General features: G+C 54.6%; 1 protein-coding gene across 1 annotated transcript; it reads left to right on the forward strand.

Moving 5' to 3' along the window:
• The first annotated feature begins 207 nt into the window (after positions 1 to 207).
• On the forward strand, positions 208 to 3,439 carry LOC103647251 (diacylglycerol lipase-beta). The gene is made up of 7 exons (XM_008671808.4): positions 208 to 624; positions 995 to 1,194; positions 1,630 to 1,980; positions 2,061 to 2,261; positions 2,366 to 2,436; positions 2,647 to 2,786; positions 2,883 to 3,439. The coding sequence occupies exons 1-7, from the start codon at positions 294 to 296 to the stop codon at positions 3,179 to 3,181; spliced, it is 1,593 nt and encodes a 530-aa protein (XP_008670030.1). The 5' UTR covers positions 208 to 293; the 3' UTR covers positions 3,182 to 3,439.
• Positions 3,440 to 24,466: the final 21,027 nt, after the last annotated feature.

A 24,466-nucleotide genomic window follows, 5' to 3' on the forward strand; every position in this document is an offset into this window, starting at 1 on the left:
AATATAATTTCAATTCTTTTTATAAACTATATAGTTGTTCTTCGTTAATTTATGTGTTGGATGTTTTTCCTTTCAATACAACGTCGCTGATTATTCATTGTTTTTTTAAATCCCATACCACATTACCTTCTTCCCCCCGCGAATCAACGGCTGGGATTGACATCAGTTTTTTTTTTTTTTTTTTTTTTTTGATAACTGAACTGACCTCAGTTTATGTCAGTCCAGAAACCTCGTCTCCTCCCTCTTCTGTCTTCTCCCGCTCACCGCCCACCGCCCGACCTGTGCTGCCGCCCATGGCGAGACGCCTTCTCTCCCGCGGCCGCCTCATTAAGCTCGACCGGCCCATCCTACCCGCCGCTCTCACCCGTCTGCTTTCGCGCGGCCCGCCCACTCCGACGACTAGCGAACCGGAGGACAAGGGCAAAAAAGCGGCGGCTGTCCTAGTGGAGGCGGTCGCCACGAACCACAAAAAGGACGCGGAGGTCGGGAGAGATGGATCCGAGGAGGACGACGAGGATACGAGCCCGCCCTGGAGGAGCTGGAGGCCGGACGTCGCGTGGCTCTCCAAGGCACTCGAGCCCGCACTGGACCTGTACAAGCAATACAGCTGGAAGCCTTTCGCGTGTTCGTCTCCTGCACTTCAGTTGCTCTTATATTCTATCCTTACACCTACCTCACCTCATCATTGTCATCCTTCCATCTGACACATTTTTTTACGAATTGGCACATTGGTAATATTATTATGATGAACTAATGTGTGGAATGAATCGCTGTAAAATGGGAAAGTGGGATTTGACAATTTGCAGCCATACTTGAGAAGTTAAGCTGCTTTTTCGTTCCTGCTTTAGTTCAATAAGCCGTGGATCCCTGGACGACCTCAAGGGATACATTATGTTGTTTATTTCCTTTGCTACACAAATTTATAGCTGCACATTCAGAATTAAGATATGCCACACAATTAGAAAGTGGTTAAAGTTGTACTATCTGAATGCAGCTTCTGGTCGTGTGGAAAACATCCCTGCAAGCACTCGTACATTTAGTGAGATCCTAAGCGACCTCCAGAGAAGTAAGATAAGCATAAAGGACTGGAGCCTCAGTGATCTCACCATTGGCCTCTACCTCATTTACCTCAGCCAAGCATCCTCAAAGAACTCGGAAGCTTTCAAGGGCGTTCAGATATCCTCCAATAAGATGGTACGTCCTGCAGGCTTTGTATTCACACTGAAGTTTTTAAACTGCGTAGGCGTTTTTGGTAGTAACAAACAAGGATTACCTGGGTATGCATGATATGACATCTATGACACCATTGTTCCAAAAGAAGAAAGCAAACGTTTCTTTTAACTTTGGCTATGATGATTGAGCATTTAGAGTGTCAGCCTATTTAGACTGTTGTGGGCAGAACCAGTGCTGGAGGTTTCCACATTAGTGGTCTTTGGGAAAGGGATAAACCAAGGCAAGCCTTCTCTCCGCAAATGTGGAGAAATGGCTACAAACCTGCGACATGGTGACTTAATAAGATAGCTCTCACCACTGCACCAAGGCTGCTTCTCTCTTTAGACTGTTATGCTTCTCAAAATAGCGTGCACTGGTATGCACTTGCAACAGGGATTTATCTCTATTCATTTCCAGGTTCAAGAACTAATTTATCACCTTGAACTTGCAAGAGGTTGTTATAAAGGTAATGCAGCTGGGCTTGCAAGGTATAGCATGCTTCGGAAGAGAAATGTTGTAAAGTTTGTGAAAGACTCTAGTATTTTGAGACCTGGATATTACATTGGCATTGACCCACGAGCTAAATTGGTGATTCTTGGGATTCGTGGGACTCATACAGTCTATGATCTTGTTACTGATTTGATTGCTCTAAGCGATAAGAAAGTATCACCTAAAGGTTTCTCAACACACTTTGGAACATACGAGGCAGCTCGTTGGTACCTTCGCCATGAGCTGGGAATAATCAGAAAATGTTTGGAAAAACACAAGGTGAGGAGGTATACTTATTTGTGTTCAATTGAATCTGTCATCTGCTTCATCCTGTGCTCATTTTCTTAAGTTTGAAGCAGGACTATGAGTTACGGTTGGTAGGTCACTCTCTTGGAGGAGCATCAGCGGCGTTGCTTGCTATAATGCTACGGAAGAAGTCAAAGGAAGAGCTTGGTTTCAGTCCAGACATTATTTCTGCTGTTGGATTTGGAACACCGCCTTGCATATCAAAGGAAGCTGCTGAAAGTTGTGCAAGCTATGTCTCTACTGTTGTGCTCCAGGTTTATCCTTAGTCTTTTTGTTGGATTCAGAATCTGGTTCCTGTTGCTTTCCTTTGTTGAGATCCTTGTCATTTGTAATTGGGCTGTTTCGTCACTTGATGCAGGATGATATTATACCTAGGCTCAGTGCAGCTTCGTTGGCAAGACTGCGAAATGAAATACTCAAAACAGATTGGTAGGTACTGAGTTCTGGACTGGCATTAAATGGCAAGAACTTGTGTTCAGGTAGCTTTTACAGGAGAAAGAAAACTGATAGTTTGCCTTCTATATGTTGCTTTGGGACACCATCCTATTGCATGGACTATTTATGTGCATGCTAAATGTTAAAACACTTGGTTAACAGATGGCATTTTATAGATGATGCCTGTACCATGTGACCTTGCAGGGTAAGTGTTCTGGAAAAGGAAGACTTGAAGCATATAGTGGATATCGTGACTAATGCTAAGCTTGTTGTTTCGTCAATTCAAGATGTGGCGCGTAAACTTGGTGATTATGCCAAAATTGTATCACCATCGACAAATTCTGGTAAGTTTGATCGATTTGGGGATGAGTGCGTTGAATTAAATGTGTTTGGTTTTATTTGATCGGTGTGCTGGTTGTGACCTAGTTTTGCCTTGATAGGTGTTACCAAAGATCCAACTAACTCGACAGAGATGGCGACATCGATTAGTAGAAATGATGTGTTTGTGCCTGAGGATCTCTTCCTTCCTGGGACCCTGTATTACCTGCAGAGGGACATTGAGGATATAAATGACGTTGAAGAAGAGTCATACACGCTCTGGAAAGGTGATCCAGGGGAAAATTTTCAGAGGATATTGTTGTCTGGTAATTTGATATCTGATCACAGATGCGAAAGCATATACTACGCTCTGAGAGAAGTGCTCAAGACACTTCCCCCACCCCGGACTCTGGATGAATGATCTTTCTTTTCTTCTGTTCTCTCAGGAGCTTTAATCTGTAGTGGCTGGATGCCTGCTTTCCGTAGTTTTCTGATGGCTGTTCCTTTGGTCTTTTTGTTGGCCTGTGAATGTTGTACAGTATAAGCTGCTGTGCTAAAAAAGCAAGAATACGCGCCGGGCAATGTGATCTTGCAAGTCCGATTTGGGTGTTGTCTTTTAACCGTGTGCTTTTGAGTTGACGCTACAAAATTGAAATCGATAGATTGATTTCATTATCAATTGTAATATATGGGCTATGGGATGTTTGGCTCCTCTCACCACCGTATTCCCTGACCTGGTGCCACAAGCAGCAAGGGGTTTAGGGTTTAGACTGTCCGCAGCGCCTGCTGGGCGAGGCCCAAGGGGTTTAGGGTTTAGACTGTCCGCAGCGCCTGTTGGGCGAGGCCTTCCCTCTTTGCCCTGTAGCATGCATGGCGGCTACAGGATGCCTGCCATGGCCGCAGCGACGCCCCCTGCCAGGCACCTTACGCGGAGGTCTGCTTCTCTCTCTCCCTCGTTCTAGCGTGCGTACGGCTGCCCTTCAAATACTGTTCACGTGGGTTTGCTTTCAATTGTTAGTAGATGAAAAATTTATAGTAGATAAAAAGTATGTATAGAAATGATATTTTATAGTTGTAGTGGGGTATAGAGGAGTATTTAGGGGGCTGCGGGAGATGAAAAAGTAGGGGATAAATTGTTGACGATGTGACCCAAAAAAGTAATATAGGGGGAGAAATTTAGAGAGAACCGCTGCGGATAGTCTTAGGGAGTTGTTTGGACTGCTGTAGCTGTAATATATAGAGACAAAAACTTTAAAAAAGTAGTGGAAGCCGGTACGGATTAAAGTTGGAGCTGAAAATTTGTTTCTCAAAACCACCGTTTATAATATCACGGTTTAATATATGACATTATATAACTATGGTATATTTTACATTAGTCTAATCCAATATCTGTTTGAAGGTATAGTATTTCAATTGTATTGTATGAGAAGGGAAGACTGAAGCTGAGGGTAAACAAAAAATTTTGGTTAGATCAAAGTTTTTGACCCCAAAAATACCATGGTACAGGTAAAACCATGATTTGAATACAGAGTTTTTGTATGTGCTCCTAAACATCTTTTAATCTAAAATATTATGGTACGCTTAAATAACACGGTATTATGTTGGAATTAAGAAAATACCATGTTTCCAAACAGGCCCCGAGCTGTGTGTTTGGACTTTGAATAGCTTGCCTCGAGGCCAGAGCTATCAAGTTATGTTTTGCCCGTGGAACAATAAGAAATCTTTACAAATCTAAATATCAAGCTATCTAATAAAATTAAAAACATAGTTAGCTAGCTCTCAAGATCGATTCTTACGAAAGATTGCTAAATAGAATAAAAATCCTTATTATGCACAGGGATGTGCTATCGGTAGCACCCCAAGTTATAGAAAACTAAAGCAGCTAAAATTGATAAAAGAATGCATCTACTTCTTGTATTGATTTGATTAATATAAACTCAACCTCTTACAAACAATTTTATGTTAAGGATATTATTATAGAAATATGCTCAAAAAATTACAAGAGAAAATGAGCAACTAAAGTAAAAAGCGACTCACCTCACCAAGGACTTACCAAAAAGAAAGGCAAGACAAAGCCAATCCAATCTCATCAAGATAACAATATCAATGGAGTGAATAAGCTTGATGAGGGAGAAATCATGGTTTGCTTCATATGCCATAAAAAAGATCACAAGTCTTATCAATGTAAGGTAGAAAATGAAGAAGAAAATAAAAGGCAAACAACCAAGCTCTTCGATACATACACCAAAAGGTGAACAAGAGAAGGCCACTACATCATACTTGTTTAAAAAGAAGAAAAATGACAAGGTGATGACCATTAATATAAGGTAAACAAGAAAGCCAACACAAGGCGGACCAAACAGATTTGGTGCCAAAGAAAATTATTATAACCATAAAAAGCATGAAAAGGGTTTAGATTACAAGTTTTATCTGGCCTATTTATATGGCAAAATTTTCTATTTAACAGTAGATAAGTTTCTTCTTCCTATTTGATATAGAAATTTAAGATCTTCCCTATTTGTCACTTATTTCACAAATTATTTTCTATCTTACACTTTTGTTTGTTTAGGTGTAACGTGTTAAATTCAAAGCGAAAAGACTATTATGGCCCTCCTATGTGTCTTTTCGGCATGTTAGGTGTATCCCAAAAAACAACTTCAAATTAAACATCTTTTGATCTAAAATATTATGGTACGCTTAGATAACACGGTATTATCTTGGAACTAAGAAAATACTGTGTTTCCAAATAGGCCCCGAGCTGTGTGTTTGAACTTTGAATAGCTTGCCTCGAGGCCAGAGCTGGTGAGTTATGTTTTGCTCGTGGAACAATAAGAAATCTTTACAAATCTAAATATCGAGCTATCTAATAAAATAAAAAAATTTAAACATAGTTAGCTAGCTCTCAAAATTGATGCTTACGAAAGATTGCTAAATAAAAAATCCTTATTATGCACAAGGATGAGCTATCGGTATGAAGCACCCCAGATCCTCTGGGACTCAAATGTGATACAATCACTAGTCCCAGGAGGCTAGTAAACAAATTTATACATTAGATGATTTCTGATCTTCTTAAACGAGACAAACCTATAAAGGTGGCGATCAACTTTAAGAGTTGGTCCACAACTCGAGACATATCATCAGAGTGGGGCTGAAGCAGCCCGATATACGCAGCGAAGCAAATCAGCGGTCCAACAGCCACAGGCAACGTTGGGAACAGTCGTAACTCTTACCCGATCTCCTTTTTCTGAAAAACAACAAATAAGCAAGGGTGAGTACAAACGTACTCAGCAGCCCACCTTCACCCGCGGAATGGGGAAATCAGATATAATGCATGGAATATGTGGAGCTCAGGATATTTTGCAGAAACAACAAAATTTTATGCAGGGTTGTTTTGTAAAACATTTTGTATTTTTCAAAGCGCATCCTCTCCCAAAGGAGCAGGAAGTTTTTCAATATAGAATAAAATCCCCTAGACTAAATCATCCAGGTATCTCAGCAGTTTCCCACTGGTTTTCATTTTCAAAAACAGCTACTGGACTTCCCGTCCACCATAGCTCACGGCTCAACCGCCGGACCTTTTAAAAACCACTTTTCTCAAAACCATCTCTCTTTTTTTTGGAAAACAAAACACTAATTATCATACCACACCAGACTCGTCCATACCAGTGGACACGGACTATTCGAATAGGTTTGAACTCTGCGCAGAGGTGTACACTTTACCCACTAGTCCGGCTCTGCGATCTCATAGCTAGTGAGACCCGAAACCGAATCTCTTTCTTTCCTCGCACGTCCTTACCTTAGCGGTTATACCGGAAGGAGTCAGGCCACCGCAATGTCCAAACCGGACAAAACATTCCCCCTCCTTATCCTCCCGGTGCTCCCCAGCCTTCATAACCCTGGGGTTTGAACCGTACGAGTTCAGATTGAGTGACTGCCCATACAGTCTCGAGTGGTTGTACTTGTCATGAGTACATGTAGTGAAGGATGACAAACCGGTCCTTATATGAGGGGACAATCCTTCTGCTCACGCCTAAACCAGCTGAGCCATCACCTTAGGCCCTCCCCTAAACCAGGGAGTCCCTGATCATCCCACTCACAAGGTGATAAGGGTGAAAACCCTTCATCATACACATTTTGAAAAGCATATTCTTTTGAAAACTCACACCTTTTCTCAAATCATTTGTAACAAATATATCAAGGATTGATTGCGGCAAGCGGCTGGGTGGCCATAATAACTTGTCTCAAAATCATATTGTCGGCGTTTCGACCCCGGGGGGTCCCTGGACCGACGAGTAAATTGTCGTCGCGTGCCCCAGCCCAGATGGGTCGGCGCGAGACGGAGCGCGAAGGGGGGAAACCAGAGGGAGACAGGCGTAAAAGGGGAAACCCGCGGCCTTCGTGTTTGTCCCGCGCCCAGGTCGGGTGCGCTTGCAGTAGGGGGTTACAAGCGTCCGCGTGGGAGGGAGCGAGAGGCCTGCACGCGTCGTCCCGTCCTCCCCGCGCGGCCAACCTTCCGTACGAGTGCCCTGGCCTTTCCTTTTATAGCCGTAAGGAGAGGGCCCAGGTGTACAATGGGAGGTGTAGCAGTGTGCTAACGTGTCTAGCAGAGAGGAGCTAGCGCCCTAAGTACATGTCGTCGTGGCAGCCGGAGAGGTTTTGGCACCCTGTTCATGAGATGTCATGGCCGTCGGAGGAGCGCTGGAGCCTGGTGGAAGGATAGCTGTCGGGGCTGTCGAGTCCTTGCTGACGTCTCCTTGCTTCCGTAAGGGGCTGAGAGCCGCCGTTGTCATGGAGCACGCGGGGCGCCATCATTACTTGTTTACCGGGGCGAGCCAGATGGGACGCCGGTCTTGTTCCCCGTAGCCTGAGCTAGCTAGGGGTAGGGTAATGATGGCCCCCCTTGTGACGTGGTCGGTCTGAGCCCTGGGTCGGGCGAGGCGGAGGCTCCTCCGAGGTCGAGGCCGAGTCTGTCTTCCGTGGTCGAGGTCGAGTCCGAGCCCCGGGTCGGGCGAGGCGGAGACCGTCGGCTGAGGCCAGGGCTGAGTCCGAGCCCTGGGGTCGAGCGAGGCGGAGTTCGTCGTCTTCCAGGGCCGAGGCCGAGTCCGAGCCCTGGGGTTGGGCGAGGCGGAGTTCGTCGTCTTCCGGGGCCGATGCCGAGTCCGAGCCCTGGGGTCGGGCATGGCAGAGCTTCCTATGGCACCCGAGGCCGGACTTGGCTGCTGTCAGTCTCACTCTGTCAAGTGGCATAGCAGTCGGAGCGGCGCAGGCGGCGCTGTCCTCTCGTCAGGCCGGTTAGTGGAGCGGCGAAGTGACTGCGGTCACTTCGGCTCTGTCGACTGACGAGCGCGCGTCAGGATAAGGTGTCAGGCCATCCTTGCATTAAATGCTCCTGCGATACGGTCGGTCGGCGTGGCGATCTGGCCAAGGTTGCTTCTTGGCGAAGACTGGGCCTTGGGCGAGCCGAAAGTGTGTCCGTTGCTTGAGGGGGCCCTCGGGCGAGACGTGAATCCTCCGGGGTCGGCTGCCCTTGCCCGAGGCTGGGCTCGGGCGAGGCGAGATCGTGTCCCTTGAGTGGACCGAGCCTTGACTTAATCGCACCCATCAGGCCTTTGCAGCTTTGTGCTGATGGGGGTTACCAGCTGAGATTAGGAGTCTTGGGGGTACCCCTAATTATGGTCCCCGACAGTAGCCCCCGAGCCTCAAAGGGATTGTTAATACTCGCTTGGAGGCTTTTGTCGCACTTTTTTGCAAGGGGACCGGCCTTTCTCGGTTGCGTTTCGTTCCGGTGGGTGCGCGCGAGCGCACCCGCCTGGTGTAGCCCCCGAGGCCTCGGAGGAGTGGTTTGACTCCTTCGAGGTCTTAATGCGTTTCGCGATGCTTCGGCCGGTCTGGTTGTTCCCTCATGCGAACTGGTCGTAGCCCGGGTGCACAGTCGAGTCCCAAGTTCTCGGGCTGGTATGTTGACGCTGTCAACGGTTTGGCCAGAGCCGGGTTTGCGAGAGCAGCCCCCGAGCCTCCGCACAGGGCGAGAGGACGGTCAAGGACAGACTCGGCTTTTTTCATACGCCCCTGCATCGCCTATCCGCAAGGAGGAGGGGGGAAAGCGCCATGTTGCCCTTGGAGGGCGCCGAACATGGTGTCTCCAGTGAGCTGCTAACGGGTAATCCGAGTGGACGCCCGTGCCCCATTCGTTAGGGGTCGGCTAGTGGCCCGGAGGCACGCTCCAAAAGTACCTGCGGGTGATTTGCCGGACCCGGTCCCCTTTTGACGGGGTCCGAGGGCTCGATGCCTCCCTCTGATAGGATTCTGTTACAAAATCGTTCCCGTTGGTCTCGGAAATGTCCTAGGGTACCTCGAGAGTGTAGCCCGAGCCTTGGTTATGTATCGAACGTACCCAGGGTCATCCCTCGCTCTGCGTCTGAGGCGGCTGTCGAACCCTTTGGGGGCCAGCCTATGAACCCCTGATCAGTAGTGGGCACGGAGCCCAAGTGGCCTGAGGCGGCCGTTGAACCCTTTTGAGGGGCCGGCCTTCGAACCTCTGACCAGTAGTGGGCGCGGAGCCCGAGTGCTCTGAGGCGGCTGTTGAACCCTTCCGAGGGGCCAGCCTTTGAACCTCTGATCAATAAGGGGGCTCGGGGCCCGCTTCCTTCGCGGAGAAGGATCCCTTTCGGGGTATCCCCTTTCCCGGTCCCTGCGGCAAGAGAGAGAAAGAGGAAGTGGAAAAGGATACGAAATCGAATGACGTGGCACACCTTTTTTGACGTGGTCATTATGGCGGAGGTGAAGCGTCGCCTGCTTCGCCCACCAAAGGTGCCGCCCGTCCTGCCGCAGAGTTAATGCGACGGGACGAGTGGTTCACGGGGCGGCCGTTGCGCGTGCGCGAGCCGTTCGAGGAACAGGCGTTTCGCTTTGAGTTTTGAATCCCGCGGCGGGTTCGGGCGAAGTGTTGAATGGGTCTCGCCTGGGCCTTTATATATTCGGGAGAGGGACCAGTGACGGTTTTTTACTCTGCTACTTGCCTCCTTCTTAGGTTTTTGCAACCCGAGGGAATAGCCAGAGAAAGGAAACCACTCACCCAGTCCTTTCCGCCGCCACCTCTTCTGCTTGGTGATGGCCGACCGGGTGACCATTGTTCCGCCGCGCGACCCGTGGCCTTTCTCCACCGTCATGGCGGATGACCTGGAGGCCCTTGTTGTTGAGGGTTTGCTTCTCCCTCTCTCTGGTGACTCGCAGCCGGAGTGGATGGCCCCTTCGAGCGGAGCCGCCCCATCCCCACCGCCGGGGTATGTCGTGAGCTTCGTCTCCTTTCACGAGCGGGGGTTCGGAGTGCCGGCAAGCCGTTTTATGCGGGCGATTCTGCATGTCTACGGGGTGGAGCTGCACAACCTCAGTCCTAACTCCATCTCGCAAGCCGCCATCTTCGCGGCGGTTTGTGAAGGATACTTGGGGATTGACCCTCACTGGGACCTGTGGACTCATCTCTTCTCCGTGGAGCTTTTTGCCTCGCCGACGGGGGAGAGAAGGGTCCGCACGGCAGTGCAGGCTGGTGGCTGCATCCTCCAGCTGAGGCAGGCGCGGGCGCCGCAGTATATCCCCGCCATCCTTGCGTCCTTGAACAAAGGGTGGCAGCGCCGGTGGTTCTATCTCCGAAATGACGACGGGAGGCTCCCGTCATTTTCTCAGCGAGTGGTGACCGCCGCCGCTGATAGCTGGCGCTACGGGACCCCGCGCGACAGACAGAAGAATCTCCAGCCCCTTCTAAAGGCCCTGGAGGAGTTGCGGAAAGGAGGGCTCGCCGCTGCGGGAGTGGTTGCCGCCATTCATCGCCGGAGGGTGCTTCCCTTGACGGAGCGGCGGCTGTCGCTTTGGGAGATGACGCCGGGGGCCGACTTGGAGGGTTTGCGGATGTCCTCGGATCCCCTTCCCGTCGACGACCTCCATAGGCGGGTAGTCGTCATGTTGGGGAAGCCTGACGCCGGCGCCCTTTCCCAGCCCTTGATGCGTCCTGACCGCGGGTGTGTGTCCCTGGTGAGTGTTCGCTCCTTCTTTTTCCTTGCATCGGATTGCCCTTGGTTCTCACAGCCGAGACTTTTCGTCTGTCTCCAGGAGGTAGAGCATCACAAGCCTTCCCTGCCACCGGTCCCGGAGGACGCGGTGGACCGAGCTGCGCGGAGGGTTGCCGCGAAGAAGAGGAAGGAGAAAAAGGACGTGAAGAAGGCTCGAGCCCGCGAGCGGACGCGGGCTCGGGACGCCTTGGAAAGGCTCCGTCGTCGGCAGGAGAGGGATGGGCTCCCGAGGGAGCCATCGCCGGAGACGCCTGACGACGACGACGACGATGAAGACGACGATGAAGACGACGATATGGCTGCCCGTCTTGGCCTCAGCCCAGATCTGAGGCTGGGCCAGGGGTCGTCAAGCCAGCCCCCAAGCGGGCTGGTGCCGTCGGTATCCGGGGCCGGGACGTCGGGGTCCCGGTCCGAAGAGCGGGGGCAGACCGAGGGGGTACTTGACCCCTCGGCCGGGGAAGTTGAGGTGACCCCGGGGAGTCAGGCCGAGCTGCCTGTTCCCCGAGAACCGTCGCCCGTGCCGGCTGCGCAGGAGGGCAATCCTTGGGTCGTCGTGGCTGCTTCTGGGCAGTCCGTCCCTCAGGTGCCTCGGGCGCCCAAGGCGAGGACGGTATCGAAGCTGGCAGCGGGGCAGACCTCGGCGGTACCCTCGGGGATCGAGGTTCGAGAGACCTCCCCACAGGCACGATTGATCGTGGCTCGGAGTGGGTAAGTATCTTAGGATATCTTCGTCCAGGCTCCTCCTTCGTATGTCCCGACCCTGATTTTCCTTTTCTCCTTAGCAAGCGGAGTCATGATTCGACCGATCTGGCTCCCTGGAAGGTCCTCAAGACGGCGTCGGCTTCCGCAGCTAGTGCCGCGCCGGGCCTCGCCGACCAGCTGACCTCCTCGCAACACGCCCCACAACGGGGGGCTCAGGCGGCACCAGTTGCCGTGGGGCGAGCTCCCGAGGCTGACTCTTCTGTCGAGGCGGCCGTCGCGCTGGGGGAGGCTGCTGGCACGGCCGTGGCCTCGGGCCTACCAGACATGCTGCCGGCGCTGGCGCCGGCTGCTGCCGAGGCCGTTGCCATTTTGGCCGTGGAGCCACCCGTCGCCGCCGATGCTGAGATGGCCGAGGCGTCGCTACTTGGTGCCTCGGAGGAGGGGGACACGGGACGACGACCCGTCCCGTCGAGCGACAGCCTTGTCCATGCGCGACGCAGTTCCGAGGGGCGGCGCCAGTTGCTTCGGTTCCGGACCCGTGGGGCCTCGGATGCCCTCTTTGTTCTTGACAATGAGCGGGAGGAGCAGTCTTGGGACGGGCTTCGTGAGTGTGCCGAGGCAACTGTGGGGTCGCTCCGGTCGACCTTGGAGGTCCTTTGCAGGGATGTTCCCAAGATCCTCCAGGTAATGATTTCAGGCATACCTTTCTCGTGATCAAGGCGTTCTTTGTGACGCCCCGCTTCCTTTCCTCAGGATCTGACGGATCTGAGCGTCGCCAAGTCATCGTTCATCCGCCGCAAGGTCGATGTCTAGGGTTCGCTGCGGTCCCTGAGGACCACACTTGCCAGGGCTACCGCGCGCCTCTCCCAACAGAGCGCCGAGGTGGCGGACCTTCGGTTGCTCTGTGTCGATCTGGGAGCAGAGGCAGCAGCGGCACACGCAGAGGCGCAGCGGCGGCAGTCGGAGCTTGACCAGGTCACCAGCGAGCGGGACCAATCTCGAGGCCGGGCCGCCGAGGCCGAAAGCCGGGCTGAGGCTCTTGGAGTCCAGTTAGCCGAGGCGTCTGCTCGGGCCGGAGTCCTTGCAGCAGACCTAGCCGTGGCCCAAGCCGCATACTCGGAGCAGCGTGCCCGAGCCGGAGGTATGTCTTGGCTGTTTTAAGTTTTTGTTTCAGCTTGGTTCCTCAACTTGTGTTTGAGGTCTTCCGCTTTGGCTGTTCGCAGAGCTCGAGTCTGCCCTTGATAAGTCCACCAAGGCGCTTGCTCAGGCGGCCGAGCAGAGGGAGGCCGACCACGCGGCCATGTCCGAGGCCATCTCGGCCTTCTGCCGGGTCTTTGGCTTCGACAATGTCCCCTCGGGAAGCTCCCCTCAAAGTCGCCTGCAGGCCTTGGGTGACCATGCGCGTGGCAGACTCCGCGAGGCGCTGCATCACGGCGTCAGGCGGGCCTTCGCCGTGCTTGCTTCCCACTATGTCGTGGATCTGGAGCGGGTCAGCGAGGGGTATTGCCTCCCCGACGAAGATGAAGCCGCCCTGGCCGAAGTCCAGAGGCTCGACGCGGCCGCCGCGGGCCCAAGCGCGGTGCTGGCAATCACCTTCGAGGCAGAGATCCTCCCGCTTGCGCCGTCGTCCGAGGCTGGGGTGGATCTTGCCGAAGGTGGGGACGAAGCCGAGGGCGCGGCTCCTTCTCCGGGCGACGCCTGACTCTGTCGGAGCAGTTTTCTTTGAATGCATATGTGTATTTTGCGGCCGCCGAGGCCTGAACACTTTATTATCGTAATATAAGGTTGTGCTTCTTTTCCTTCCGTTTTGCGTATCCGGACCCGTTCGTCAGTAGCTGGGTAGCTTGCCCAAGTAAGAGTCATTTTTCGTGGTAGGTGACGAGTGAGGTATCCGTATCCCAAAGGCGTAGGAGTCCCTCAGCTCGGTCGGCCTTGCCACTTACATGCGCCCTTATTTGTTTCTTGGGGTCCTGTTACTGATATAGCCGGGAGACGCGAAAGCCTTTTTGATGGAAGACTTTTTTCGAGGAAAATTTTGACCAGAGGGGGTTCCCCCCTTCTAGCCCCCGAGGGAGGGTCGGGCTTTGCCGAGGCAAGCCTGACCCTTCCTTGATGGTTAGATTTTGTACGTGAACGAGGTGTATGAACAACTTGAAAGCATCTTAAGGGTAGAAGCGACATAGTTGTCGGGTGTTCCAAGCGTTGTTGTAGACCTCGCCTTGACTGTTTGCCAGCTTGTATGTCCCGGGCTTCAGAACCTTGGTGATGACGAACGGCCCTTCCCAGGGAGGCCTGAGCTTGTGCCGCCCTCGGGCGTCTTGTCGCAGCCGAAGCACCAAGTCGCCCACCGCGGTCGGCCAGTAGAAACCTTGTCGGAAGGCGTTTCCAACAAGGGCTCAGGGCGCTGCGTGATGACCGCAAGCCCCCGAGTGTATTTCTTGTAAGAGCTCCTGGCCTTCGGCGATGGATATGCATCGCTGGAGGATGCCTGAGGGGCTGCGGTGGTAGAGCTCCTTCCCGTCCCCCAGCAAGACGAACGACTTGGCGCGCCGCGCCAACCGCCGAGCTTCGGCTCGGTCGAGGGGTAGCTTTCCTCGGTGGAGATATTACAGGTACGGGGTCTGCCAGTTTCGATTAGGCGCGACCCCGCTCCGCTCTCCCTCGACGCGCAGTGCCTCACCCTCGAGGGCCGAGGGCGCCTCGGGCTGAGCCGAGGGTGCCTCGGGCTGGGCCGAGGCCTTCTCGGGCTGGGGCGTGTCGTCGGTCTTGACGGAGGATTGATGTAGGTCTCGGGAGAAGACGTCCGGGGGAACCGTTGTCCACCCCGAGGCTATCTTAGCCAGCTCGTCCGCAGTCTCGTTGTATCATCGGGCGATGTGGTTGAGCTCGAGCCCATAGAACTTATCCTCCAGGCGCCGAGCCTCATCGCAGTAGGCTTCCATCTTCGGGTCGCGGCAGTGGGAGTTCTTCATGACTTGGTCAATGATGAGCTGCGACATCGAGGCGTCGGACCCCTAGCTCGATGGCGATGCGCAACCCGTTGACCAGAGCCTCGTACTCGGCCACATTGTTGGACGCCGGGAAGTGGAGGCGTAGCACGTAGCGTAGGTGCTTCCCGAGGGGCGAGATGAAGAGCAGGCCTGCGCCTGCCCCTGTCTTCATCAGCGACCCGTCGAAAAACATGGTCCAGAGTTCCGGTTGGATCGGAGCTGTTGGGAGCTGGGTGTCGACCCATTCAGCCACAAAGTCCGCCAAGACTTGGGACTTGATGGCCTCCCGAGGGGCGAACGAGATTGTCTCGCCCATGATTTCCACCGCCCACTTTGCAATTCTACCCGAGGCCTCTCGGCACTGGATGATCTCCCCCAGGGGGGAGGATGACACCACAGTCACCGGATGAGATTCGAAGTAGTGTCGCAACTTCCGCCGCGTCAGAATCACCGCGTACAGCAGCTTCTGAATTTGTGGGTAGCGGATCTTGGTCTCGGACAGTACCTTACTGATGAAGTAGACCGGCCTCTGGACGGGCAATGCATGCCCCTCTTCTCGTCTCTCAACCATGATCGCGGCGCTGACCACCTGAGTGGTAGCGGCGACGTAGATCAAGAGGGCTTCTCCGGCAGCGGGGGGCACCAAGATGGGCACGTTCGTGAGGAGCGCCTTCAGGTTCCCGAGGGCTTCCTCGGCCTCAGGGGTCCAAGTGAAGCACTCGGCCTTTCTTAAGAGGCGGTACAGAGGTAGGCCTCTTTCGCCGAGGCGCGAGATGAAGCAGCTCAGAGCCGCAAGGCATCCCGTGACCCTCTGTACGCCTTTCAAGTCCTTGATGGGCCCCATGTTGGTGATGGCCGCGATTTTCTCCGGGTTGGCCTTGATGCCCCGCTCGGAGACGATGAACCCCAATAGCATGCCTCGGGGGACTCCGAAGACGCACTTCTCAGGATTGAGTTTTACGCCTTTTGCCTTGAGACACCAGAATGTCGCTTCAAGGTCGGAAAGGAGGTCGGAGGCTTTCCTCGTCTTGACTACGATGTCATCGACGTAAGCCTCGACCGTTCGACCAATGTGTTCACCGAACACGTGGTTCATGCACCTTTGGTATGTCGCACCCGCATTCCTCAAACCAAACGGCATGGTAACATAGCAGTACATGCCGAAAGGTGTGATGAAAGAAGTCGCGAGCTGGTTGGACTCTTTCATCCTAATTTGGTGATACCCTGAGTAGGCATCAAGGAAAGACAGGGTTTCGCACCCAGTAGTGGAATCCACGATTTGATCGATGCGAGGCAGAGGGTAGGGAACTTTTGGACATGCTTTGTTTAGACCAGTGTAGTCTACACACATCCGCCATTTCCCTCCTTTCTTTCTCACAAGCACAGGGTTGGCAAGCCATTCGGGATGGAATACCTCTTTGATGAACCCTGCCGCCATTAGCTTGTGGATCTCCTCGCCTATGGCTCTGCGCTTTTCTTCGTCGAATCGGCACAGAGGCTGCTTCACGGGTTGGGCTCCGGCTCGGATATCCAGCGAGTGCTCGGCGACATCCCTCGGTATGCCGGGCATGTCCGAGGGACTCCACGCGAAAACGTCGGCGTTTGCGCGGAGAAAGTCGACGAGCACTGCTTCCTATTTGGGGTCGAGCTCGGAGCCGATCCGGATCTGCTTGGAGGCGTCGTTGCTGGGTCGAGAGGGACGGACTTAACCGTCTCCGCTGGCTCGAAGTTGCCGGCATGGCGCTTCACGTCTGGCGCCTCCATGGAGAGGCTCTCCAGGTCGGCGATGAGGGCCTCGGATTCGGCGAGGGCCTCGGCGTACTCCACGCACTCCACGTCGCATTCGTACGCGTGTCGATACGTGGGGCCGACGGTGATGACCCCGTTGGGGCCCGACATCTTGAGCTTGAGGTAGGTGTAGTTGGGGACGGCCATGAACTTGGCGTAGCATGGCCTCCCCAGCACTGCGTGGTAGGTTCCTCGGAACCCGACCACCTCGAACGTGAGGGTTTCCCTTCGGAAGTTGGAGGGAGTCCCGAAGCAGACGGGTAGATCAAGTTGTCCGAGGGGCTGGACGCGTTTCCCGGGGATGATCCCGTGGAAAGGCGCCGCGCCCGCCCGGACCGAGGACAGATCGATCCGCAGGAGCCTGAGGGTCTCGGCGTAGATGATGTTGAGGCTGCTGCCTCCTCCATGAGGACCTTGGTGAGCCTGACGTTGCAGATGACGGGGTCGACAACGAGCGGGTATTTCCCCGGGCTTGGCACGCGGTCGGGATGGTCGCCCTGGTCGAAGGTGATGGGCTTGTCGGACCAGTCTAGGTAGACTGGCGCCACCACCTTTACCGAGCAGACCTCCCGACGCTCTTGCTTGCGGTGCCGAGCCGAGGCGTTCGCCACTTGCCCACCGTAGATCATGAAGTAGTCGTGGACCTTGGGGAACTCCCCTGCCTTGTGATCCTCCCTCTTATCGTCGTCGTGGGCCCTGCCACCCTCCGCAGGTGGCCCGACCTTGTGAAAGTGGCGTCGAAGCATGGCGCACTCCTCAAGGGTGTGCTTGACGGGCCCCTAATGAAAGGGGCACGGCTCCTTGAGCATCTTGTCGAAGAGATTGGCGCCTCCGGGAGGTTTCCGAGGGTTCTTGTACTCAGCGGCGGCGACAAGGTCCGCGTCGGCGGCGTCGCGTTTCGCTTGCGACTTCTTCTTGCCCTTCTTCTTGGTGCCGCGCTGAGTGGACGCCTCAGGGACATCTTCCGGCTGGCGGCCCTGGGGCTGCTTGTCCTTCCGGAAGATGGCCTCAACCGCCTCCTGGCCAGAGGCAAACTTGGTGGCGATGTCCATCAGCTCGCTCGCCCTGGTGGGGGTCTTGCGACCTAGCTTGCTCACCAGGTCGTGGCAGGTGGTGCCAGCGAGGAACGCGCCGATGACATCCAAGTCGGTGACGTTGGGCAGCTCGGTGCGCTGCTTCGAGAATCGCCGGATATAGTCCCGGAGAGACTCTCCCGGCTGCTGGCGGCAGCTTCGGAGATCCCAGGAGTTCCCAGGGCGCACGTACGTGCCCTGGAAGTTGCCGGCGAAGGCTTGGACCAGGTCGTCCCAGTTGGAGATCTGCCCCGGAGGCAAATGCTCCAGCCAGGCTCAAGCGGTGTCGGAGAGGAACAGGGGGAGGTTGCGGATGATGAGGTTGTCATCGTCCGTTCCACCCAGGTGGCAGGCCAGCCGGTAGTCCGGGAGCCACAGTTCCGGCCTCGTCTTCCCCGAGTACTTTGTGATAGTAGTCGGGGTTCGCAACCGGGTTGGGAACGACGCCCGTCGTATGGCCCGGCTGAAAGCCTGCGGACCCGGTGGTTCGGGCGAGGGACTCCGATCCTCCCCGCTGTCGTAGCGTCCCCCATGCCTGGGGTGGTAGCCTCGGCGCACCCTCTCATCGAGGTGGGTTCGACGGTTGCGGTGATGGTGCTCGTTGCCGAGGCGACCCGGGGCCGCAGGCGCTGTCTTGTGCGTGCGCCCGGTGTGGACCGAGGCTTCCCGCATGAATCGGGAAGTCGCGGCGCGATGCTCCGAGGGGTATCCCTGCCTTCGAGAGGCAGAGATTTTGGCCCGTCGAACCGCGGCATCCTCCAGGAGGTTCTTGAGCTCTCCCTAGATACTAAGCCCTTCGGTGGTTGATGGCTCCAGCATCGCGCGGAGAAGTATTGCCGCTGCAGCCAGGTTCTGGCCGACTCCACTGGAAGCCGGTGGCGGCCTTGCCCTGACATCGTCGGTGATGCGGTGCTGGATGCCCTAGGGTAGATGACGCGCTTCTCCGGCCGGAGGTTGGCCTGCCCATTCCTGCCGGATGTCCTGGCGGAACGGCTCAAGTGTTCCTGCTCCCTCGTCGAGCCTGGCCTGCATCTCGCGGTTTTGCTCGAGCTGTGAGTCCTGACCCCCCGCAGGGACTGGGACCACAACTAGCTCCCGAAGGATGTCAACACGAGGCGTAGGCCTAGGGGGATCACCGTTTTCCGGTATACCAAGATGGTTGCCTTCGCTGGGACCCCCTAGATCGACGTGGAAACATTCACGACTTGGGCCACAGTCCTCGTCGCCGAAACTGCGGCTACCGTCGGAACAATCGGAAAGGCAGTAGTCGCATGCGGTCATGAAGTCCCGCATGGCACTGGGGTTACCAAGTCCGGAGAAATCCCAACAAAAGTCGGGCTCGTCATCTTCCTCGGAACCCGAGGGCCCGTAGGTCGAGGCGGCTGTCAGCCGGTCCCAGGGTGACCGCATACCGTACCCCGGAGGGTTTGGACACACCTCTATGAAAGCGTCCACCGAAGTGAAGTCGCTTGGTGGGTCGAGGCTGAATCCAAAAGGCACGAGATGGGAATCGGTCGGTACCTCTTGGTCGACAGGCGGTGACGAAGTCGCGTCAGGGGCAGACTGCACCGTCGTCTCAGGTACGAGGGTGACGCCCAACAAGTCCTTTGCGAGCGTGCTGGCGTCGTTCGTCCGCTTGGAGTTGGCGTGTTGTGGGGAAACGTCGCTCGTCTTCGTCTCAGACGCGAGGTCGATGCCCGATGTGTCCCCCATTGGGGCGCCGATGCCGTCGACTCGCTCGACAGCCGACGAGGTGCCGCCTCCTGCTTGGCCTTGGTTGCCCCGCCTCCTCCTCCGTCGGCGGGGGAGGCGACGGGACAAACCCGAATGTTGTTCTTCCGCCACGTGGGGAAGACGTCGTCGATTCTGCCGCCGGCGGGCGGGTTGTCGGCCGCCATTGTCGCTGTCGCGCGGCGGGGGAAGGAGTATCATGTCGTAGCCGCCGTCGAGGGACATGAACTCAAGACTCCCAAAATGGAGCACCGTCTCGGGATGAAAAGGTTGCTGGAGACTACCCATCTGGAGCTTGACGGGAAGCTGTTCGTCAACACGCAGCAGGCCCCTACCTGGCGCGCCAACTGTCGGCGTTTCGACCCCGGGGGGTCCCTAGACCAACGAGTAAATTGTCGCCGCGTGCCCCAGCCCAGATGGGTCGGCGCGAGACGGAGCGCGAAGGGGGGAAACCAGAGGGAGACAGGCATAAAAGGGGAAACCCGTGGCCTTCGTGTTTGTCCCGCGCCCAGGTCGGGTGCGCTTGCAGTAGGGGGTTACAAGCGTCCGCGTGGGAGGGAGCGAGAGGCCTGCACGCGCCGTCCCGTCCTCCCCGCGCGGCCAACCTTCCGTATGAGTGCCCTGGCCCTTCCTTTATAGGCGTAAGGAGAGGGCCCAGGTGTACAATGGGAGGTGTAGCAGTGTGCTAACGTGTCTAGCAGAGAGGAGCTAGCGCCCTAAGTACATGCCGTCGTGGCAGCCGGAGAGGTTTTGGCACCCTTTTCATGAGATGTCGTGGCCGTCGGAGGAGCGCTGGAGCCTGGCGGAAGGACAACTGTCGGGGCTATCGAGTCCTTGCTGACGTCTCCTTGCTTCCGTAAGGGGCTGAGAGCCGCCGTCGTCATGGAGCACGCGGGGCGCCATCATTACTTGTTTACCGGGGCGAGCCATATGGGACGCCGGTCTTGTTCCCGTAGCCTGAGCTAGCTAGGGGTAGGGTAATGATGGCCCCCCCCTGTGACATGGTCGGTCCGAGCCCTGGGTCGGGCAAGGCGGAGGCTCCTCCGAGGTCGAGGTCGAGTCTGTCTTCCGTGGTCGAGGTCGAGTCCGAGCCCCGGGTCGAGCGAGGTGGAGACCGTCGGCTGAGGCCAGGGCTGAGTCCGAGCCCTGGGGTCGGGCGAGGCGGAGTTCGTCATCTTCCGGGGCCGAGGCCGAGTCCGAGCCCTGGGGTCGGGCGAGGCAGAGTTCGTCGTCTTCCGGGGCAGAGGCCGAGTCCGAGCCCTGGGGTCGGGTGAGGCGGAGCTTCTTATGGCGCCCGAGGACGGACTTGGCTGCTGTCAGCCTCACTCTGTCGAGTGGCACAGCAGTCGGAGCGGTGCAGGCGGCGCTGTCCTCTCGTCAGGCCGGTCAGTGGATCGGCGATGTGACTACGGTCACTTTGGCTCTATCGACTGACGAGCGCGCGTCAGGATAAGGTGTCAGGCCATCCTTGCATTAAATGCTCCTGCGATACGATCGGTCGGCGTGGCGATCTGGCCAAGGTTGCTTCTTGGCGAAGACTGGGCCTCGAGCGAGCCGAAGGTGTGTCCGTTGCTTGAGGGGGCCCTCGGGCGAGACGTGAATCCTCCGGGGTCGGCTGCCCTTGCCCGAGGCTGGGCTCGGGCGAGGCGAGATCGTGTCCCTTAAGTGGACCGAGCCTTGACTTAATCGCACCCATCAGGCCTTTGCAGCTTTGTGCTGATGGGGGTTACCAGCTGAGATTAGGAGTCTTGGGGGTACCCCTAATTATTTTCCCCGACACATATCATGCATAAAATAACAAGCTGAGGGTTGTGGTTGTAAAACATAGGTAATTTATGCATCAAAGGGATCCAGTGAGCTTGCCGTGCTTATCCGGCGAAGGGGGAAGAGCTCGCGGAACTGGCTTCTGGCTCCACCGCTGTCACACCCGGTTTTAGAAGGCAAACCGAATGCGAACCATGTACGTGCCAGGATCAGTTATTCACGTACACAGCAGTTTCATAACATGGACATCATCACACGGTGCTCAGAATAGTATTAAAAGGGAAATAATAGTCGATTACATCATACGTCTGAGACGTCCATATAGTCCTTACAATTAATCAAAGTGCGGAAAAGAAACGTAGATAAACGCGGCCTTCACAGGCAGCCGACTGGGGGTTGCCGCTAACCCACGCCTAGAACTCGTCGTAGTCTTGGAACTCCTGGAAGTCTCCTTCCACAGCTTCATCTTCGCCTGAGCAGTGGTTGCAATGCTGACAACCTGGGGATGGGGGGGTTTGGTGTGTAGAGCAAGGGTGAGTACACATCAACATACTCAGCAAGTATCCTGTTTGGCAGTAGTGGACTAGCTTTATGTGGGGGTAAGTCAAGCAGTTGCTTTTAGTTGGTCAGATTATTATTACTAGTAGAGAAAGCCAAGTTTTAGATTTAACCCACGTTATTAACCCAAACGTACTCCTTTCCAAACGGAAAGAGTACCACTTACCAGCACCATATTCATAACCAAAACCATCGATCTCATAGCCACCTGTAAACCAAAATGTCTCTGATCAAGTACCACTAATCACTGGAGCTCCCTTGGCCGCTCATAACCGCGAGCACGGCTGATATATCAGTTTTCAAACACTCTGCAGAGGTTGTGCACTTTACCCACAAGCCGTGATTCCCATTCTGCCCGGAGAGAGCTACTCCCCATTGGCCACTACCTAGGTGGCCTAGCAGGGCATCACTACGTAGCCTTTACAAAGATTCCCCGGGGCTGTAGCCACCCGTTAGGTTTCCTAAATGCACCGCACTCCTCCCCAAGGGGCGAACCCAAACTTGGCAGAGCGAGCCGCATACACCGAGCCCCATTGACGGCACGACGGCTAAGTGAACTACACCCCGGATCCTCTAATTATTCAGCTAAGGGCATCCCATTCCACCCTCATGGTTGCACTGTTTTCCCGGGCGGTCATCCATAGAACAGGTCCTTACGGAGAGGCACTCGAGAAACCGCTCGAGCCCCCTTGAAGACCACAAGTATAACATCATAATAAGAGAAGGGAAAACAGCGTATCATAGATAATCTCATCATGTTCATTGATTAGAGTTTGAGCAATACCATAAAGCTAAACAATAATAATCCAACCCAAATAGGTAAACAAGGACATGGATAACAAAAGCTAGTCAAACCTTAGGTATAAATATGTAAAGCGGGAGGTGAATTAAAGAATGAATAGGACAGAGATAGGTCAAGGGACACTTGCCTCCACCAACCGACTGCTGCTCAGGGGCTTCTCCTGCGAGTTCCTCGGGCTCTTCGACCGGATCGTTCTCTATGCGATTGCAAGCATACATACATTCATCCATTCAAATTGGGAAACAAACAGTACATCATACAAGGGAGCAAATAAAGTGAATATGCATCAAGTATGACATTCGATATCGCATTCATTATGGTTAGAAAGAAACGAGAAAAGGTCTCGTGGGGGGGGGGGGGGGGGTTAAAGCTTATGCACTAATGATTAGTTACAATTGGTTCTAACAAAAGAATTTAGTTATATGCACTAATGGAAACCTAGTCATTTTTAGTTGATCAACATTGAACTGGATAAACAATTGATTATATGAATTAACTAGCGTAACGGAATTCTAAATTAAGTTTCCTATTTCATTAACATGAACGATGATTAGCTTGCCCAAAACAAAATAAATAACAATGATGAAAGAAAATAAAATAAAATAAAATAAAATAAATAATAAAAAAGGGGGGCGGTTGAACCGGCCTGGGGCAGGGGCGGCTGGGCAGGGCGCGGGCGCGGGGCGGCCGAGCTAGGGCGGCTGGGCGCGCAGGGGGCGGCCGAGCTGGGGCGCGCAGGGGCGGCCGGGCTGGGGCGGCCGAACCGGGGGGGGGGGGGGGCTGGGCCGGCCAAGGCGGCGGCCGAGCGGCAGCCGAGCCGGTGGCCGAGCTGGGGCGGGCGGGCGGCCGGACCGGGGGCGCGGGGGCAGGGGCGGTTGGGCCGGCCGGCGGCCTGACCGGGGAGAGGGAGGGGAGGGGAGAGGGAAGGGAGAGGGGAGGGCTCACCGGGGACGGGGACGGGGCGGCCGAGCGGCGGTGCGGCCGAGCTGCAGGGGGCGGCGGCTAGGGCAGGGGGCGGCGGCTAGAGAGAAAATGGGAGAAAGGGAGGGAGAGAGAGGGATTTGGGGGGGAGAGGGAGGGGCGGCTGGGCCAGCTGGGCCCAAAGGGGCGCGCGGGGGGGGGGGGGGGGCTGGGCCGGCCAGGGGTGGCCCACGGCGCGGGAGAGAGAAAAAGGAGGAGAGAGAGAAAGAAAAAGAAAAAGAAAGAAAAGGTTTTTCTTCTTTTCGAAATCCGATCTTCCTAGATGAATGCACTTACATTTCTAAGCAATCAAAGAATGCATAGTTCGGCATGGTGCATCAAACAACATAAAGTAATTTAGGGTTTTTCTTTACACGGGAATTCCAAGCCAAACCCCGCTATAACTTTGGAAAAGATCAAGGTTAGCGAGGGAACGAGAAAAAAGAAAAGGGGTAACGCCTGAATTTGGTGAGAGAAAAGAAGAAAAAATTCTACCCCCAAATTCAGGGCGTTACAAACCTATCCCCCTTAAAAGAATCTCGCCCTCGAGATTCAGGGTTGGCCAGCAAAGAGCTCAGGGTATTTAGCCATCAGATCATCTTCACGCTCCCAGGTTGCTTCTTCCTCAGAGTGGTGATTCCATCTGACTTTGCACATTCTGATGGTCTTCCTTCGAGTGACTCGGTCTGCAACCTCAAGGATTTGCACTAGCTTCTCAACGTAGGTCAAGTCCTCCTGGACTTCAAGACCTTCCACTGGCAACTGCTCTTCTGGCACACGCAAGCACTTCTTCAACTGAGACACATGAAAGACATCGTGCACAGCTGACAAATTCTCTGGCAAACTGAGCTGATACGCCACTTCTCCACGTCTTGCAAGAATCTGATACAGACCAATGTAGCGGGGTGCTAGCTTGCCTTTGACTCCGAATCTTCTGACTCCTCTGATCGGTGACACTTTCAGATAGACATAGTCTCCGACTTCAAAACTCAGCTCTCTTCTTCTTGTGTCTGCATAGCTTCGCTGTCTTGATTGCGCTATCTTCAGATTCTCTCGGACCATCTTGATGTTCTCTTCAGCTTCAAGTAGAATGTCTGGCCCAAACACTTACTTTTCTCCAGGCTGATCCCATTGCAACGGAGTTCTGCAACTCCTTCCATAGAGCGCCTGAAATGGTGACATCTTCAAACTGGCCTGGTAACTGTTGTTATAGGAAAACTCTGCATAAGGCAATCGCTTGTCCCATCCGGACTGATCTTGCAACGCACAGGC

Source organism: Zea mays, chromosome 2 (genome assembly GCF_902167145.1).
Source record: "Zea mays cultivar B73 chromosome 2, Zm-B73-REFERENCE-NAM-5.0, whole genome shotgun sequence".
NCBI lineage: Eukaryota > Viridiplantae > Streptophyta > Magnoliopsida > Poales > Poaceae > Zea > Zea mays.

Excerpts from the sequence above, each read along its gene's own strand:
- LOC103647251 (XM_008671808.4), top strand. The coding sequence starts at position 294 with ATGGCGAGACGCCTTCTCTCCCGCGGCCGCCTCATTAAGCTCGACCGG. Across the intron at positions 2,262-2,365 it reads TCTCTACTGTTGTGCTCCAG|GATGATATTATACCTAGGCT; the intron begins GTTTATCCTTAG and ends CACTTGATGCAG. Across the intron at positions 2,787-2,882 it reads ATCACCATCGACAAATTCTG|GTGTTACCAAAGATCCAACT; the intron begins GTAAGTTTGATC and ends TTGCCTTGATAG.